The sequence below is a fragment of the Podarcis tiliguerta genome, assembly GCF_965153285.1.
Source record: "Podarcis tiliguerta genome assembly, chromosome: 2".
In the NCBI taxonomy this organism is placed as follows: Eukaryota; Metazoa; Chordata; class Lepidosauria; order Squamata; family Lacertidae; genus Podarcis; species Podarcis tiliguerta.
Window position 1 is genome coordinate 15,998,606 of NC_139535.1, and position 17,126 is coordinate 16,015,731.

The following is a 17,126-nucleotide window of genomic DNA, read 5'->3' on the forward strand; positions in this document are numbered from 1 at the left end:
GCCCCCAGGGCCAGGTGGGAAAGGCCTTGCAGGGAGTGGCCTTCACGCCTCTCAGCCGGGCGATGTTCCTCCGGCCTCATGAGGATCCTCTCTAATGGGACCCAAGTGTGTTTAAGGTTGCAATTAACTTAATCTTCCCTAGATCTGCTTTTAGAGAAGCATGTGCCACTCCCACTGCCCAGCTTCAAAATCAGAGTAGCAACCACATGTATCCTCTAGTCACGTTTAGCTCTTTCTGTGGCATCGCTAAGGCTCTCCCCCCCCCCCCGTCCCCCTCACGAAACAACGGCCGGCTTTTAAGCCCCCCAACAGTTATTTACCGTTTGCAGAGGAACATAGTTCATAATAATAATAATAATAATAATAATAATTTTTATTTATACCCTGCCCTCCCCAGCCAAGGCCGGGCTCAGAGCGGCTTACAAGCAATAATAAAAACAAGTTGAATGAATACAACTTAAAAACAAGATTAAAATACAACATTAAAATATTAAAACATTAAGATATTAAAACGCAGCCTCATCACAGTGTAGCCTTTTTAATCCATGGGTAGGAAACTTCGCAAGGGGTTAACAGTTCTGTTCCTTGGGTTTAGTTTTGCCAGCTGAATTTTTTTTAAAAGTCTCATTCATGTGCTCTAAATTTCAGAGCTCTCGTGGCCTGTAAGCCATGTTGCAAATTTCAGTTTTCATCTGCCAAGTTTGCTAGTGTCCAATGTGTTCCCTTGCTTCTGGCAAAGTATCAAAGTTTCAAAATTCCTATGTTATGCTGCGGCTCCTTTTTCAGAGTAAAATTGCACCTTAAAAGGAAAAACTTGACAAAGTTCACAGAAAGCATTCACTTGCTTTTAAGAAAGTCACTTTCCTCAGGTTAGTGCTTGGGGCAAGGGGGGTGGGTAACCCTTGGCCTTCTGGGTTTTTTTGTGGCTGAACCATAAATCCAGACAGTGTGAGGTTCAGGGTAGCTGGTTGGTGAGAATGCAGCATTTTCCTCTTGGGATAGCAGCCAAGAGATAACGCTCTGAAGCTACCTCCAAGCGCCTGGCACAAGGAAGAAAAAAAAAAAAAAAGCTGATGTCCTGTTACTTGCATGAATGAATGTTAGAAACAGTTAGTTCACTCGCTTCTAGCTGCAACAGTCTTTTAGCAAGAACAGAGATGAGAAGAAATCATTTTTGAGAAATCTTATTGTTCCAGGCCTGTGGGGGTGGGGTGTGTCGGGCGTGGGGCCTATGGGCATTCCATTTCCCAATGACCCTCTTGCCTGCAGATGGTGCACTGGTTTCTTCCCTAGGCGTCTTCTTTCCCTCCCGTGGACACCCTCTTGCATTTTTGGCTTTCTGGCTTGCTTGAAGACAAACCCCTAATTATTTTGGCTGGGTCCTCTTCAAAAGAAGGATTCTGATTTAAAGTGCTTGGAGGTCTGTGGTCCTGGACATCGGATGACTCCAGAGGGTCGTACAGTCGGTGGGGTGGGGCCATCAAAGTGGAGTTTTAGCTGCCTCAATTGCAACATCAGTATTGTCCGCTGCCCTGAGGGCATTTATCTTGCGGATTTCCTCAGTGGTCAGTATTGTAATCCTAGGGTTTTCAATCCCTTGGGTTTAATTGTCTATTTTTTTTTAACAGTTCTGTCCTATGCGACTCTCAAAGCCTTCTGCTCTGTTTCTTTCTGTCTGCCAATTCACATCCTTGCATTGTGCTGCTTCTAGAACCAAGAAGCCACATCCAGCTCACTCTTTTAAACGGTTCTACTTACTGGAACACTCTGTCAGACTGCTTATTAGTCCATCTTATCTCTTTATCTAGAGTTATTCTGAAGTCATCATCATCACCATCATCACCTTCCTCTTCACCTTCCTTGCTTGCATCAAAAGGGGGTTGGGGAGGGGCAGAGGGGGGAATCTTCTCATTTGGGTCCTCAGTCTGGGCATTGGGCGGAGAAGCAGCCCTATTTGGTTGCCTTGGCGCAGTTGCTGCATAGGGTGGAGGGTGCAAATTATTATTCCTTCCTCCTCTTCTTCTGGGACTGTTCTTCTGGGACTGGCCAGACTGCTGTTTCTTTTCAAACTTGTAATTGTATTGAACACAGTTTGACTTGGGCAGTCACAATTCTATTTTTCCGAAGCCATGAGGGATTTTGATCCACATTGGCTTTCCAGATAGAAATATAGGGAATCTGATCTGTGTGGGCCTTGAAAATGTTACTCCATAAAATGTTGACCAAGTTTGGATCAAAGGATCCTCCAGGAGGCCATTCTGGTAAATACGAAGGCCAGTCAACTTCACATAAATGTTGGAGTCTGTTTTTTTGAGTTTACATCCCCACTCTTCTGCTTTCATGGCACTTTTCCAGTTTTCCAGAAAGCTCTGTAGTGGTGTCTCAAGAATTGTTTTACTGCTTTTATTTCCCATGACTCTGGGATCCTGGGGACACTGGGACACTGGGACACTCAGCCCTCCTAACGTTATTTTCTCTCACTCAGTCACAGGCCGGACGTTGCTTTCAACGTCTCACACACTCAAAACATTCACTGGAGTGTCCCCACACGCACATTCAGAAAACAAAAAACAAAAACCCATGCACCTCCCCCAATCCCTTTTCCCCCCAAAAAAATAACCACAACCGGCAGCGCTTAGACTTCGACCGGGGCCCAAGAGCACTCTACTGCTTCTTTTGGACACAAAAAGAACCATAACCGGCAGCGCTTAGACTTCAACCGGGGCCCAAGAGCACTCTACTGCTTCTTTTGGACACAAAAAGAACCATAACCGGCAGCGCTTAGACTTCGACCGGGGCCCAAGAGCACTCTACTGCTTCTTCTGGACACAAAAAGAACCATAACCGGCAGCGCTTAGACTTCGACCGGCGCCCTGCAGCACCCTTTTTGCTGCTTTTCTGGGCAATACCAAAACCAGTGGCACTTCTTCTACCCTGCTGGCGGAGTTGATTAGACTCTCTTATTGCTCCCACCTATCCCTGTGGAGCTTACCTTGTTCCTCGAGGTACCTTCTTTCTGCACGGCCGTTGCTCTTTCTCTCCGTCACTTGTCGCGTTTCCACTCAGGAACGGGTGGCCAGTCCCTCCCACGAAGTTGGCAGGATGCGCGCTGGAACTGTTGACCCAGGATCCTGAGCTGCTCGCCTTGCAGTGACGCCCTGGACCTCTTTGTCCCTCGATCTCGGGGAACGTGGTTATTCCCGGCCGATGCACCAGAAATATGTAGCCTTTTTAATCCATGGGTAGGAATAATTGTTGCACCCGAGCAGAGACAAAAGGAGCCAAACGACACCAAGGGGTTAATCCAGAGAAAGAGCGTTTTATTCTGCCGTCCGGAGGGGCAGAGGCACCTGTGTGATTCAGTTCACAAAAGACAGGCCGCACCGAAAACATTTTACAAGCAGGTTTTATCCTTTTTTCAAACCCCTTTTCCCCTCTCCCCCTTCACACATTCTTACATAGAATGTTGCTTTTTTCATTCCCTGGTTCTGTTCCCGGAAGTATGTTGCAAATCAATGTACCAGGACAAGGTTGCTTCTATCTGGGAAGGGAAAGGTTTTCTGTTCTCAGCTCTAGGTTTGTTACAGCGTTTTTGTTACAAAGAGGACTGCTTAGCTTGTGCTTTTTGTCTTAGAGGAAATTGCAGTTTTTAAAATGCGCACGCCGAGGCCTGGCTGGGGGGGGGGGATTCACAAACAGTTTTTAGGCCTTTTTGGGGTAACCCTAACTGTACCCCTTCAACAGGAGAAAAGAAAAGAAAGAGGGGGAGGGAATCAAATTGGCTCAAAGCCAAAGGCCAGGCAGAACAACTCTGTCTTACAGGCCCTGCAGAAAGAAATCAGATCCTGCAGGGCCCTGGTCTTATGAGACAGAGCTTTCCACCAGGCCAGAGCCAGTGTTGAAAAGGCCCTGGCTCTGGTTGAAGCTAATCTAACTTCCTTAAGGCCCAGGACTACTAGGGTGTTGCTATTTTTGGACCTTAAGGTCCTCCGTGGGGCATACCAGGAGAGGCAGTCTCATAGGTACAAGGTGGGTACAAGGGTCCTAGGCTGTGAAGGGCTTTAAAGGTCAAAAGCAGCACCTTAAATCTGACCCTGAACTCCACCGGGAGCCAGTGTAGCTGGAAAAGCACTGAGTGCATATGCTCCCATGGCAGAGACCCGGTGAGGAGCCTCACTGTAGCATTCTGCACCCGCTGGAGTTTCTGGGACAGCTTCAAGGGTAGCGAATTACAGTAGTCAAGCCTGGAGGTGACCGTCGCATGGATCACTGTGGCCAGGGTGGGGCGGGAAAGGTAAGGGACCAACTGCTTGATGTGGTGAAGGTAGAAAAATGTCGCCTTGGCTGTTGCTGTAACCTGAACCTCCATGGAAAGGGAGGTGTCAAAGATTACACCCAAACTCTTAACGGAAGGCAATGGCACTAATTGGGCCCCCTCAAGAGAAGAGAGTTGGTCCCTCATTCCCATGCCATCCCGACCCAGCCATAGGACCTCTGTCTTCAAAGGATTTAGTGTCAATCGGCTCCCATGAAACCATCCAGCCACAGCTTCCAAGCATCTGGTCAGTGTGTCCGGGGCCAAGTTGGTGTGGCCATCCATCAGCAGATAGAGCTGAGTGTCATCAGCATATTGGTGACAGCCCAGCCCAAAGCTCCGGATAATCTGGGCAAGGGGGCGCATAAAGATGTTAAGAAGCATTGGGGAGAGGACTGCGCCCTGCGGCACTCCACACACCAAGGAGTCGCGTGACGACATCTCCCTCCCTAGCGCCACCCTATGTCCCCGACCAGAGATAAGAGTACAGCCATTTACGGGCTATGCCCTGTATCCCCATGTCAGCAAGGTGGTGGTCCAGAAGATCATGATCGACCATGTCAAAGGCTGCTGACAAATCTAAAAGAATCAGCAGTCCTGACCCGCCTCGATCCAATTGTCTACGGAGATCATCTGTTAGGGCAACCAGAGCTGTCTCAGTCCCGAAACCAGGACGGAACCAAGACTGAAATGGATCTAAAGGCGATGTTTCCTCCAGAAACCTACCAAGCTGTTCAGCAACCGCTCTCTCAATTACCTTACCCAGATATGGAAGATTTGAAACTGGACGGTAATTGGATAGGTCTAAAGGATCTAGTGACGTTTTCTTTAAGAGCGGACACACCACTGCTTCCTTCAGTTCCCCTGGGAATGTCCCCGTGCCAAGGGACAAATTGATAATTTCAACCAGGGGGGTCCACGCGACATCTGGACATGCCCTAATCAGCCAAGATGGGCACGGATTGAGGAAGCAGGTGGTGGGCCTACCAGCTTGGAGGAATCTATCCACATCAGCAGGGAGTATCCGATCGAAATGGTCCAACACTGGACCCGAAGACAGTCGAGGGGCCTCCAGTCATTGTATCTAAATTGGCAGGGAGGTCACGGCAGAGCAACAGGACTTTCTCCACAAAAAAGCTCTCAAATGCCTCACAGCTATGGGTCGAATTTGTGCTAAAATTTGGTTGTCCTCCTAAGGACGTTATCGACTTAATTATTCTAAAAAGTTGTGCCAGGCGAGAGCTAGCAGATGCAATGGAAACTGCTAAGTAAGATTTCTTAGCAGCTTTCACAGACATCTCAGAGCCATTTCATAAGTGTCCTATAAGATGTTCTTGAAACTCCGTCACGAGTCCGTCGCCATACTTGCTCTAGCCGTCTCAGATCCCGCTTCATTTTCTGGAGCTCTTCAGTAAACCAAGGGGTCCGGTTTCGATGGGGTCGCAGAGGGTGCTTAGACAACCTCATCGATGGCTGCCAATAGCCGGTTATTCCAGTCCTCAACAAGGTCATCTAATGAGTCGCCAGGAGGAGCAGGGTCCCGCAAGGCCTGATGGAATCTATCAGGATCCATCAGCCTTCATGGGCAAGCCCAAATAGGCTCACCACCCGAGCAGGGGAGGAGCGGGAAGTCAATCAGAAGGCAGAAGCTGGGAAATACTGGATGGGGAACAGCTTGGAGAAGTAACTCGGGGGGGGGGGAGATAACAGATTCACTGTCTCTGGAAAGCATCCATCTGCTTTCCCCAAGGTCAAGGAGAGCTGCGAAAGTGGCAGGACAGAAAGCACAGCAGGTACAGGGTCAGGTTAGGAGGCGCAGAAGTGACGGGGGTGACTAGGGATGTGAGGGGGTGGACCTCTTCATTGGGAGCACCGCCATTCCTGGAAGATGGGTTCTTTGTTCTCTTGCTGGGATCATTAAAGTTTCTAACAGGTAAGAAGACTCCTTTCCCTTTGTTCTGCTTATTTACGGCCAAGGGGGAAGGAAGCCAATTCCCTGAAGCCTGACAGATGCTGATCTACAAGACAAGGGCAGCCCATCACTTTGGCATTGAAGGGCTGAGGTCAAAACTCAATAGATTCATCACACACCTTGAACATTCCAGATTCACACTCTCCCCCTTTTTATCTAGCAACAACTAGCAAGTTATTTTGTACATTTACTATATGTGACTTGTCAGCATCGCCCTTGAGCCACCAACTGGACTCATCCACTTCAGCCCCGACTGGGCTAGGAGAGCTGGGTAGCACTTCCAGAGACTACCTTCTATACAGGAACAGGTCAAAGTGCTGTGGACTCACAGCTTAGAGTTGTGAGCACCGGATTCACTCCAACAAGAAGACAGTCGTCGCACAGCAGAGTATAGCAGAGCATAAACGACTCGGAGAGCAGCTCTGTAGAATATCTTCTTTATTCTATCTACAACTATAATACACAACTATATATGTAAATGAGGTCGAAATGAAAAAATACTGAACTGCACTGAGTGTCTGCAGCTGCTCTTAGCAGCAACCTTATCTCGCTCTCTCTAACACTCAGACTCTCTCTCTCTTTGATGTGAGGTTGGAGCAAAATAAGTAGAGAGCAGAAACTGCCCCTCCTCTCTAGAGAATCAGCAGAGAACATCAGCAGATTCTTGGATATGGGAGGGGTGAAATCTCCTCATTACATTAACACATATATATGTGTATACAAATTTCAATACAAACACCAGAACATCACACAGGTTCCATACATTTAAAATTGACTTCTGCCTTTATGAGTTTCTTGATATGAAGCAAAGAGCGAAAACTGAGTGGAACACTGCATACATTTATATGGCTTTTCATCTGTGTGAATTTGCTTATGAATATTAAGGTCTCTACTCCATCTGCAGCTCTTTTCACATTCCCTACATCTGTGGTTTCCCCCCTGTGTGAGTTAGCAGATGTTTCCTAAGGCCTCCACTTTGACTGAAGCTCTTTCCACACTCCATACAACACGGTTTCTGCCCCGTGTGAGTTTGTTGATGTATTCTAAGTGTTCCACTTCGACTGAAGTTCTTTCCACATTCAATGCATTTAAATGGTTTCTGCCCTGTATGAGTTTGTTGATGTATTCTAAGTTTTCCACTTTGACTGAAGCTCTTTCCACATTCAATACATGTAAATGGTTTCTCCCCCGTGTGAGTACGTTGATGTATTCTAAGGACTCCACTACAACTGAAGCTCTTTCCACATTCAATACATTTAAATGGTTTCTCCCCTGTGTGAGTTCGTTGATGTATTCTAAGATTTCCACGAAGACTGAAGCTCTTTCCACATTCAATACATTTAAATGGTTTCTCCCCTGTGTGAGTTCGTTGATGTATTCTAAGATTTCCACTAAGACTGAAGCCCCTTCCACATTCTATACAGTTAAATGGTTTCTCCCCTGTGTGAGTTCGTTGATGGCTTCTAAGTGTTCCACTACGACTGAAGCTCTTTCCACATTCAATGCATGTAAATTGTTTCTCCCCTGTGTGAGTTCGTTGATGTATTCTAAGGTTTCCACTTTGACTGCAGCTCTTTCCACATTCAATACATTTGAATGGTTTCTCCCCTGTGTGAGTACGTTGATGGCTTCTAAGGTCTCCACTACAACTGAAGCTCTTTCCACATTCAATACATTTGAATGGTTTCTCCCCTGTGTGAGTACGTTGATGGCTTCTAAGGTGATCACTACGCCTGAAGCCCCTTCCACATTCTATACAGTTAAATGGTTTCTCCCCTGTGTGAGTTCGTTGATGGCTTCTAAGTGTTCCACTACGACTGAAGCTCTTTCCACATTCAATGCATGTAAATTGTTTCTCCCCTGTGTGAGTTCGTTGATGTATTCTAAGGCTTCCACTTTGACTGAAGTTTTTTCCACATTCAATACATTTGAATGGTTTCTCCCCCGTGTGAGTTCGTTTATGTATTCTAAATGTTCCACTTTTATGGAAGCTCTTTCCGCACTCCATGCATTCAAATGGTTTCTCTCCTGTGTGAGTTTGTTGGTGTATCCTCATTCTTCCACAGTGACTAAAGCACATTCCACATTCCCTGCATTTAAACTGTTTCTTTGTTCTTCCCAATGAATTCACAGATGGCTCCGTAGAATTCTGACCGTCGTCTTCCTCACCTGTTTGGGGTGGGGAGAGAATCCTGTTAGACTTTTAAGAAAGACAAGAAAGGAACTGAACACACGTCAATCCCCATGTGCACCTTCTCTTATTTTCACTCCCTCTCCATTTTCAACTGTCTCCATGTTCCAAATTTTTAGGAATGAAGATGAGATAATGGCAAGAGCAACCCATGATCACTCCATTCACACTTAAGAAAGCATCATCATTTTATAATAGATATCTACGGTGGAACTGGCTTACAAGACTAGCTTACAAGACACATTTGTCTTTTTCTTTTTCAAGTGAGGAAATGATCTCAGGCTCCAACAGCAGTCTCTCCTATGAGTAAGAAGTAAAACTGAAATGTTCTTATGCCACATGTAAGTGTAAAAATATTGCAATATATTAGACCCTAAACAGAGCCTACTGGATTGGGAAAAGGCCCACCTAGTCCAGCATCCTGTTCTCACAGTGGCCAAGCAGAAGCCTGTAGGAAACCAGCAAGCAAGATTTTAGCCCAAGAGCCCTCTGCCCTCCTGTGCTTTCCAGAAACTAGTATTAAGAAACATTATTGCCTAGGACTGTGAGGACAGAGCACAGACATCAGTCTAATCATTTTTTTCAAGCTACCCTTGTTGCTGGCAGTCACTGTCTCCTGTGCTTCTGTTTGTTCATCTATTGCAGGCCTAAAAGGCTCATAAAGGTATTATGACCTAAGCTTTTGTGGGCTGCAGTCTGACAAAGGGGACTCTTGATTAGGAAAGCTGGTACCACTATAAACCTGTGAGTCACTTTGTTGGTTTTGTGCACTTATTTTGAAATTTGTACCAAGGTTGTACCACTGTAGCTCCATGTAAGCTTATGGAGGGACAGAATTACAGGGGCGCTATAAATTATTATCCCACTCACTCTCACACACAACCCGTCTGTAAGAATGGCAAGTTTACACTATTTGGTTATAATACTGGCCACCCTCAGTCTTCATATGCCCAATCCTATGTGCAGAGCCTCCAGCCACATGAACTGTGTATCATGATAACAGGTCCTTTGTCCCGAAAGCCCACGAAACTGGGGAGGTGCATGCATCGACTGTATTTTGATGCTGGTGGAATGTATCAGTCTGACCCAGTCTTTAAAAAAATAAAAGTAACATAAACTATTTAAATATATGAAGTATAATTAATGACAGGAAGCATTTCCATAGCCCCCTTCACCCATTTTTCTGGATTGGTGTACAACATCATTATCATCACTTAATCTTGCAGTGGAAATAACACCACAGATTCCAAAAACAAAGAGCTGCTTTGGAGAAGGCCTCACCCCTCCCTCCCTCCCTCCCTCCCTCCCTCCCTTCCTTCTCCCTGCCTGGCCCTTCCTGCCTTTCGTCTCCTCTCTATCTTTTCCTCTTTCTCCCTCCACCATCCAGCCATCCATGTCCCCATCTTCTCTCCCCTGAAACTCACCAGATTTCTCCGAGGGTCCCGGGAGGGGATGCTCAAAGGTTGCAGGGAGGGATGCAGGAGACAGCTTGACCAGGTCAACTGTCCATCTTCCTCCGTCCATCCTGACCAGGTTTGTAGGTTCAACTTCTTGAGGAGCGCAGGAGCCAGGGCAAGTTGTAGCTTCCTGGGAGGAAGGAAGAAGTCAAGGGAGTCTCAGAGCTCCTGCAGGGATTCTGCCCAACACATTCTGCTGCCCCTGTAGAAGCCCCTAATGGGCACCCGCTTCCCAAGAGCCTCCACCCGTTTTCAAACACCTTTGGCAATTCCTTCCGTCTGCCTGTCCCTTCTCCCTTCCTAAGGCTGGCATGGTATGGGCAGTAGTGGCCTTGTGGCAGTTGCCCAAAGGGCCACAGTAAATGTGATAATGTGTATCTCTGTAAATCCTTGAGTGTGCTTCTAAAACAGAAGTCATGGTAGTCTGTGCTTTCTATCTGATTATTTTGCAAGTTGCCGCCCCCCAGTTGGGGCTAGAAATACAGCTAATATGAGAATCACAAAGATACAGCTGAAAGCTAGAACATGAGTCGCCACATGATGCAAATGGCTGCATGTAATACAGGTTCCCAACATGCACACCAACACAATGTCACAGAACGCGGTAGGCATCAGAACTTATTCAGCAGAAAATGCCAGTGCTTGTTGCGCATGTGTATTATAATAAAATGAGGCAATGATGAATATCAGTAACGTGAAAATCCAAAGGGACTTTTTTAAGGAGGCGGGGGAAGCAATAAAAAGTTAGATTCTTTTGGCAACAATAAACATTAAAACAAGGAATTGCTCGTTAAAATATGTAAGAGGTTTTTTAAAATCACACCATTAGGAAACCATTATACGAAGTTTGGAATAGATACAAAACACTGGTTGAACGTAAAACCCTGTGGTGGCTTTCTCCATTGGAAGCCTTTGCAGTAAAAAAGAAAAACATGGGAAGTGAACGGGCAACATACAAAGGCCTGTTAATGGAAGTGGATAACAAATTAAAGGTAAAGCCATTTGAAGAACTGAGAGAAAAATTAACTGATTGATTGCAGTATCACCAATTGCAGGATGTATTCAGAGAAGATAGCAAGAGAACTGGGTTTGGTAGCATCAGATCAAAACTAGAGACTGAATTGATGAGTAGTAAAAGGAAAACACTGTCGAAAATGTACAAGCTATTATTGGAGTGGCACACAAAGGATGAGGAGGTAAAAAGTGTTATGATCAAATGGGCCCAGGATTTGGGACATAATATTGATTTTGAAGAATGGAAAATATTATGGACCAAAACCATTAAATTCACAGCATGTATGTCACTCTAAGAAAATCAAATGAAGATGATGTATCGATGGTACATGAGACCGGCCAAACTTGCAAAAATGTATAGAAATCAGGATAAAAACTGTTGGAAATGTAAGGAAAAGGAGGGGAATTTCCTCCATATGTGGTGGACATGTACTAGGGTGAAAACTTATTGGGGTACAATTTACAATGAATTAAAAAAGATCTTTAAATACAATTTCAGTAAAAAACCAGTTATTTTTGTTAGGTCTAATTGGAGATGAATTTTTTTAAAAAGATGTGAATCTATTTATGTGTGCCACAACGGCCGCAAGGATTCTTCTGGTTCAGAAATGGAAATTACAGGAGATTCCAACATTGGAAGAATGGCGGAGTAAGATGGTGGAATACGTAGAGTTAGCAAAGCTGACGGGGAAGATCCGGAATCAGCGCGACAAACTGTTTCAAAAAGACTGGAGCAAATTTATATTATATATGAAAGAATATTGTAAACATCTGAAAAGGTTTGTAGTTTTCGGTTGAAATGTTTCGTAATGACAATATAAGGAACTGATTTGCATTTAATAAGAGGAAATATAAAAATAAGAGAGAAGGTAAAAAAGGGGTTATAGAAATGCTAAGTATAAGGTAAATATGTACGAAAGTCAGAATGACGGGCGAGAGGAGGTCGATGCTCAGATAGAGCGATGTTTCAGCTTCTTGATTTATGTATGGATATTGTGATTACAAAAAACTGAAAATGTAATAAAAATTATTTTAAAAATATCAAGGAACTGCTGAGCAAAAAGAGAACAGGAGCATGCGCAGAAGTGGTTGTGGAGAGGGGAGGGGCCTTCAAGGGTCCAATAACTGACCGAAAACAACACAGAAGTCTACCTGTCAGTTGTGGTCGAACACTTGGACATCTCTGATGTACTGTACTGTATATGATTGGTGGAAATTCAAATGCTTTGTTTGGCATTACATATATAAATACCACTGCCTGGAACACCAGGCAGGGTTGCAGTTTTGTGGAGCGATCCAACTGTAACCTATTGCTTTGCAATAAACAATGTTAGACTCCTAACTCCTCCTGTTTCTGAGTTTTATTGGTGTAAACTGAAGAGATAAGTGATTTTCTGGCTTACAACAGCCTGAGAGTAGATTCCATGGAACGTACAGGAGCTTTTGCCATTAGTAAACAACTTAGATGGCAAGTTCTCAAGAGAAGCACTTTGGAGCAGTGCTTGCTTGCTCATGCTATGTGTGTTTGCACCTCGAGGACAACATGCATATTTACACCACGTGATTTCTTAAAGAGGGCATTTCTTTAAAATCGAAGGCCATTTCTACAAAAGCCTTCAATGTTTGGTTGCTTTGGCTGTTTTTTATTTTGTTGGAAGCCGCTCAGAGTGGCTGGGGAAACCCAGACAATGGGCATGGTATTATTATTATTATTTTATTGCGAGCCTTGCCAGCAATGCCCAAGCCTCTCCCCTTTCCCGCCTCCTTTCCTGCAACTCCCTTTGCACCAGATCCGGGCAGGAGGAAGCTTCTCTCTTTCCACAGCGGAAACCCCTACTCCCCCCCCCACCACCTTCAAGGCCCCATTAAGAGAAACAGCTCCCTTTCCTCCCTTCTCTTCTTCTCCCCGTCCCGGGGCTTCTCATCCTGGACCCCCACCCCTTGCCAAGCCCCTTCCCTCCTTCCCCGCCGCTGGCTTTGCACTCACCCGAAATCCTGAGGGCGGCGGCAGATGCAGCGACCCTGGGCAGCGGGGGCGGGAATGCAGGGGCTTAATTGGGAGGCTTAATAAGGAGAAAGCGGCCCCGCTTCCCGCCCCCTTCCCTCCCTCGTTTGCAAGCCTTGATTTTATCTCCGCTGGTGAAGCCGGAAGTCAGGTGACTCTGGCGAGGAAGGAGAAGTTTCTCCCCCCCACAGCCTCTTTCTTTTCCTTTGCTAATTGGGGGAAGGAAAACCTTGCAGGACCAGCCAATGGGGAGACGAGAGAGGGAAGCTGGGCTTCCAGTATAGAGAACATCAGCTACTTTGGACCCCTCCCTCTTGCAGGAAAATATTGTAATCAATAAACTCTTTACTGCCTCACCCATTTGGTTCAGATTGTATTTCAAGGAGGGATCAAGGGTCTCATGACCCACTCTTACAATGCAGGAAGCAGCTTACAGCAAAAAAAGCCTAATGACTCTTCTGGGTAAATGAATAAATCATTTTAATAAATATTTAAATGGAGACCATATTTTACATTCTCATGTTCATGCAAACATGCTTCCACTCCAACCTCACTTAGTCCCCACTTCCACCTCAGCAAAGTGTTCTTTATACAGAAATCTCCTGAAAAGAAGTCTCTCTATTTACATTATAGGGAGGGACCACTCTCTGTCTGGCTTATTGCACCTTCATAACACCTGTGTCCTGTATTCTCCTCACAGACACACAGAAACAGTGAACAGTGACATGCAGCAGCAGCAGCAGCAGCAAGACAGACGCCCTGTCAAAGAATACCTCCCATTCGACCACTCCCATGAATTTTTTTTTGGGGGGGGGACCATGTACTTTAGATGCCTGCCAAATGTACGCTACGGATGTGAAAGCAATACTCTTCACAGGAAATACTGAAAAAAAGTGGAAGGCAGTTTTAATTTGTAAGGAGAGAGGGGAAGTTCTTTGCTTTGCTTTCAGTCCTGACAGATAAAGCGATAAATTTAAAAAGCAACCCCTGTTTTCAGTGCTTTCTTTTTAAAGCAAATATGGTGCCGGTAATCACCATGAAATTGTTACAGCAAGTGTCATACTTTGAACAGTTTGGAGAAAAGAGGTTCCGGTACTGTGTAACCTTGAGTAGCCCGGCAAAAAAAATCCCTTTTTCTTTTTTAAGAAAAGCACCATAATTGCATGGGGGGTGATTGGGGGGGGAGACAATCAACACTGCCAGTAGTACCTGTATGCAACCATATACACAAGAATTCTGTAGCAATGAATCCACTAGCAAATGGGAGGGGGGTGATGGGTGGTAAACAAATCTAAGCAGCATCTCGAGTGCTGAGATCCCATCAAAGGGAAGGGAAATGTGCACATGCCCTACAGCTGTGATAACATCTCTCTGAACGTCTTGCTTTTTTTAATACTATATCTATAGTTCCCGCAACCATTCCTCATAGGGCTTGGTTTCCAGATCCGTGGTCAGTTTAACTCCAACTCCCATTAGTCCCTACTGGCCCCCCTCATCCTGTGGGCCGTTTCCTTGAATACCTGCTCCTCGCGTTGCTTTTCATGGCCTACATCACCTGTGCCCACAACCTTGACCAGCAGGACTACCTCTACATGCAAGGTCAGCTGGACAAGAAGTTCCAGATCTTCTCCCGTGAGGAGGCAGCCTATGGGGATCTGCTGGCTCAGAATGGCCCCTCCGTCCTTAAGAACTGAACCGGTGTGGCCCCAATTTTATATGTGGGTGCTGGTGTCCTAGTATATTGGGGCCTGAGAGCCTGGTACCCTGCACTCTCCCATGCTAAGCACTGAACGATGCAATGTGTCTTGTACATCCTTTTGCTTTTATGCACTCGGGACTTGAGAGGTCTATAAATGGGACCTAAGAGTTCTGGCTTCCAGCAGGCCTACTTTGCTACAACTCTTAAAACACATATAAGGAGTTCTATATGGTGATCCCACATGGCCCAGTAGGTTGGAATCCTTGAGGAAAGAGGTGGAACTCCAAAGATGGCAGAATTCAACCCCAAGTTCCTTGGAGGGAAGTCTCTAGAGCAGGGGTGGAGGAAAGCCTATGGCCCTCCAGAAGTTGGTGGACTTCAGCTGCCATCTACATCTGGAGGGCTGTGGATGCCCTATACCTGCTGTATAGGCTTAAAGGGATATATTGGGCCCAAAAAGAGTCCCCCCCCCCACTAGTTCTAAGAAGAACAATGAGTCACTGATAACCGATTGGAATTTAGGTGAGGTGGTCAGGTTGTTGTTGTTTATGAGAGGCTTTTTTAAGATTCACAACTGCAGACAGCAGGCATTCTGCAGCTGTTAAAGAACATAGCGGATGCCTCAGTTGAAATTAATTATAATAACAAAGTATTAGAACTGGGTTTTTTTCCATTCATTTTTTGCTATTGAACATCTGCCCAAGTGATTTTTAAAGAATAGTTTTTTTAGCCTTGATTTACAAGCAAGAACTATCTTAAAGAGGTAGCAACCTAGATAATTTGTGGAGTGGGCTGTGAGGTTTTTTCCCTTTTTGCAAATATATCTCTTCAGCACAGTGTCCGCCAAATACATTTTTGCTCCAAGCAAGCCATCAGAATTTATTGCCTGTCCTCTTGCTTCCATCTTGTCAATTGTGTTCCAAAGGATTCTCCATTCAAAGCCCTGCCTGGGTTGTAGAAGACAAGGCCTTGAGAAAGATTCTTGTAAAGATGGCCGTCAGGCAGTGGATCACCTGCCTCTCAAACCCAAATATACTTCTATGGGTATATTTTAACTCACCCCCGCCCATCAGAATTAATGGGGGGGGGGGAATATCATGATGATTTATGTGAATTTTGTTTTAAATATTTTTTTAAATTTTTTTTACAGTTTTATAGACAGCATAATCATCATAAACAATTCACTATTAATATACTTCGTAATTGTATTTCAGTTCAACAATTACTTTGAGAAGATACATACTCTGTTATGTGCAAATGGTTTTAGATACCTATTAGGTAGATAAATTACCATGCAGCCTATATTCAACACAAAAAAACAGCAACAATTTGCTGTTGACCAAGGGTAGCTGGGCATATAAAGGGCCCCATTACCTCCAGTAGTTTAGGGCCTCATCAAACCTCAATCCGGCCCTGCCCCCACTACTTTATGAAAGGAGTTCAAGAAACAAAGAGCTGCTTTGGAGAAGACCTCAGCCCTTCCTTCTTCCTGCCAGGACCCCCCTGACTTTGTTTTCCTCGCCATCTTTTCCTCCTTCTCCCTCTGCCATCCAGCAATCCATGTCCCCATCTCCTCTACAAAACGGAAAACTTGGATGTTTTTGGTGTTTCTTATTTTGTTGGAAGCCGCCCAGAGTGGCTGGGGAAACCCAGAAAATGGGGGGGGGGTTATAAATGTCATTTATTTGTTTATATAATTATTACTATGGCGAGGCTGGTCTGCAATGCCCAACCGTCTCGCCTTTCCCGCCTCCTTCCCTGCAACTCCCTTTGCACCAGATCCGGGCAGGAGGAAGCTTCTCTCTTTCCACAGCGGAAACCCCTCCTCCCCCCCCCCTTCAAGGCCCCATTAAGAGAAACAGCTCCCTTTCCTCCCTTCTCTTCTTCTCCTCCCCGTCCCGGGGCTTCTCATCCTGGACCCCCACCCCTTGCCAAGCCCCTTCCCTCCTTCCCCGCCGCTGGCTTTGCACTCACTCGAAATCCTGGCGATGGCGGCGACCCTGGGCAGCGGGGGCGGGAATGGGAGCCCCCGCCTGGGAGGCAGGATATCTCCGGGGGTGGGATATACCTGGGCATACCAGGAGAGGCAGTCCCATAGGTAAGTGGGTCCTAAGCCGCATAGGGCTTTAAAGGTCAAAACCAGCACCTTAAACCTGATCCTGTACTCAACCGGGAGCCAGTGCAGTTGGTAAAGAACTGGAGCCTCGCCGCGGCATTCTGCACCCGCTGGAGTTTCTGGGTCAGCTTCAAGGGCAGCCCCACATAGAGCGAGTTACAATAATCAAGCCTGGAGGTGACCGTTGTATGGATCACTGTGGCCAGATCAGGGCGAGAAACGTAAGGGAACAACTGCTTAATACGGCAGAGATGGAAAAATGCCACCTTTGCTGTGGCTGCAACCTGCGCTTCTATGGAAAGGGAGGCGTCAAAGGTTACACCCAAGCTCTTGACAGAAGGCGCTGGCACTACTTGA

General features: G+C 45.8%; 3 protein-coding genes across 3 annotated transcripts in view; 1 reads left to right on the forward strand and 2 right to left on the reverse strand.

Moving 5' to 3' along the window:
• The window catches only part of LOC310670834 (nurim-like), a 39,084-nt gene that overhangs the window by 5,548 nt on the left and 16,410 nt on the right, over positions 1–17,126 (forward strand). The gene's annotated exons all lie outside the window — the stretch shown is intronic.
• The window catches only part of LOC310672849 (uncharacterized protein), a 72,690-nt gene continuing 61,021 nt past the window's right edge, over positions 5,458–17,126 (reverse strand). Inside the window, exon 4 of the mRNA XM_083430506.1 lies at positions 5,458–6,385. The gene's annotated coding sequence lies outside the window, so the exon portion shown is untranslated. The remainder of the gene's footprint in view (positions 6,386–17,126) is intronic.
• The window catches only part of LOC310670768 (uncharacterized protein), a 100,734-nt gene continuing 90,316 nt past the window's right edge, over positions 6,709–17,126 (reverse strand). The window contains exons 2-4 of the mRNA XM_083426521.1: positions 16,628–16,721; positions 9,903–10,065; positions 6,709–8,456 (exon numbers count right to left, since the gene is read on the reverse strand). Of these exons, the coding sequence (XP_083282647.1) occupies positions 7,207–8,456; positions 9,903–10,002 (1,350 nt within the window). The 5' untranslated portion in view covers positions 10,003–10,065; positions 16,628–16,721 and the 3' untranslated portion in view covers positions 6,709–7,206. The remainder of the gene's footprint in view (positions 8,457–9,902; positions 10,066–16,627; positions 16,722–17,126) is intronic.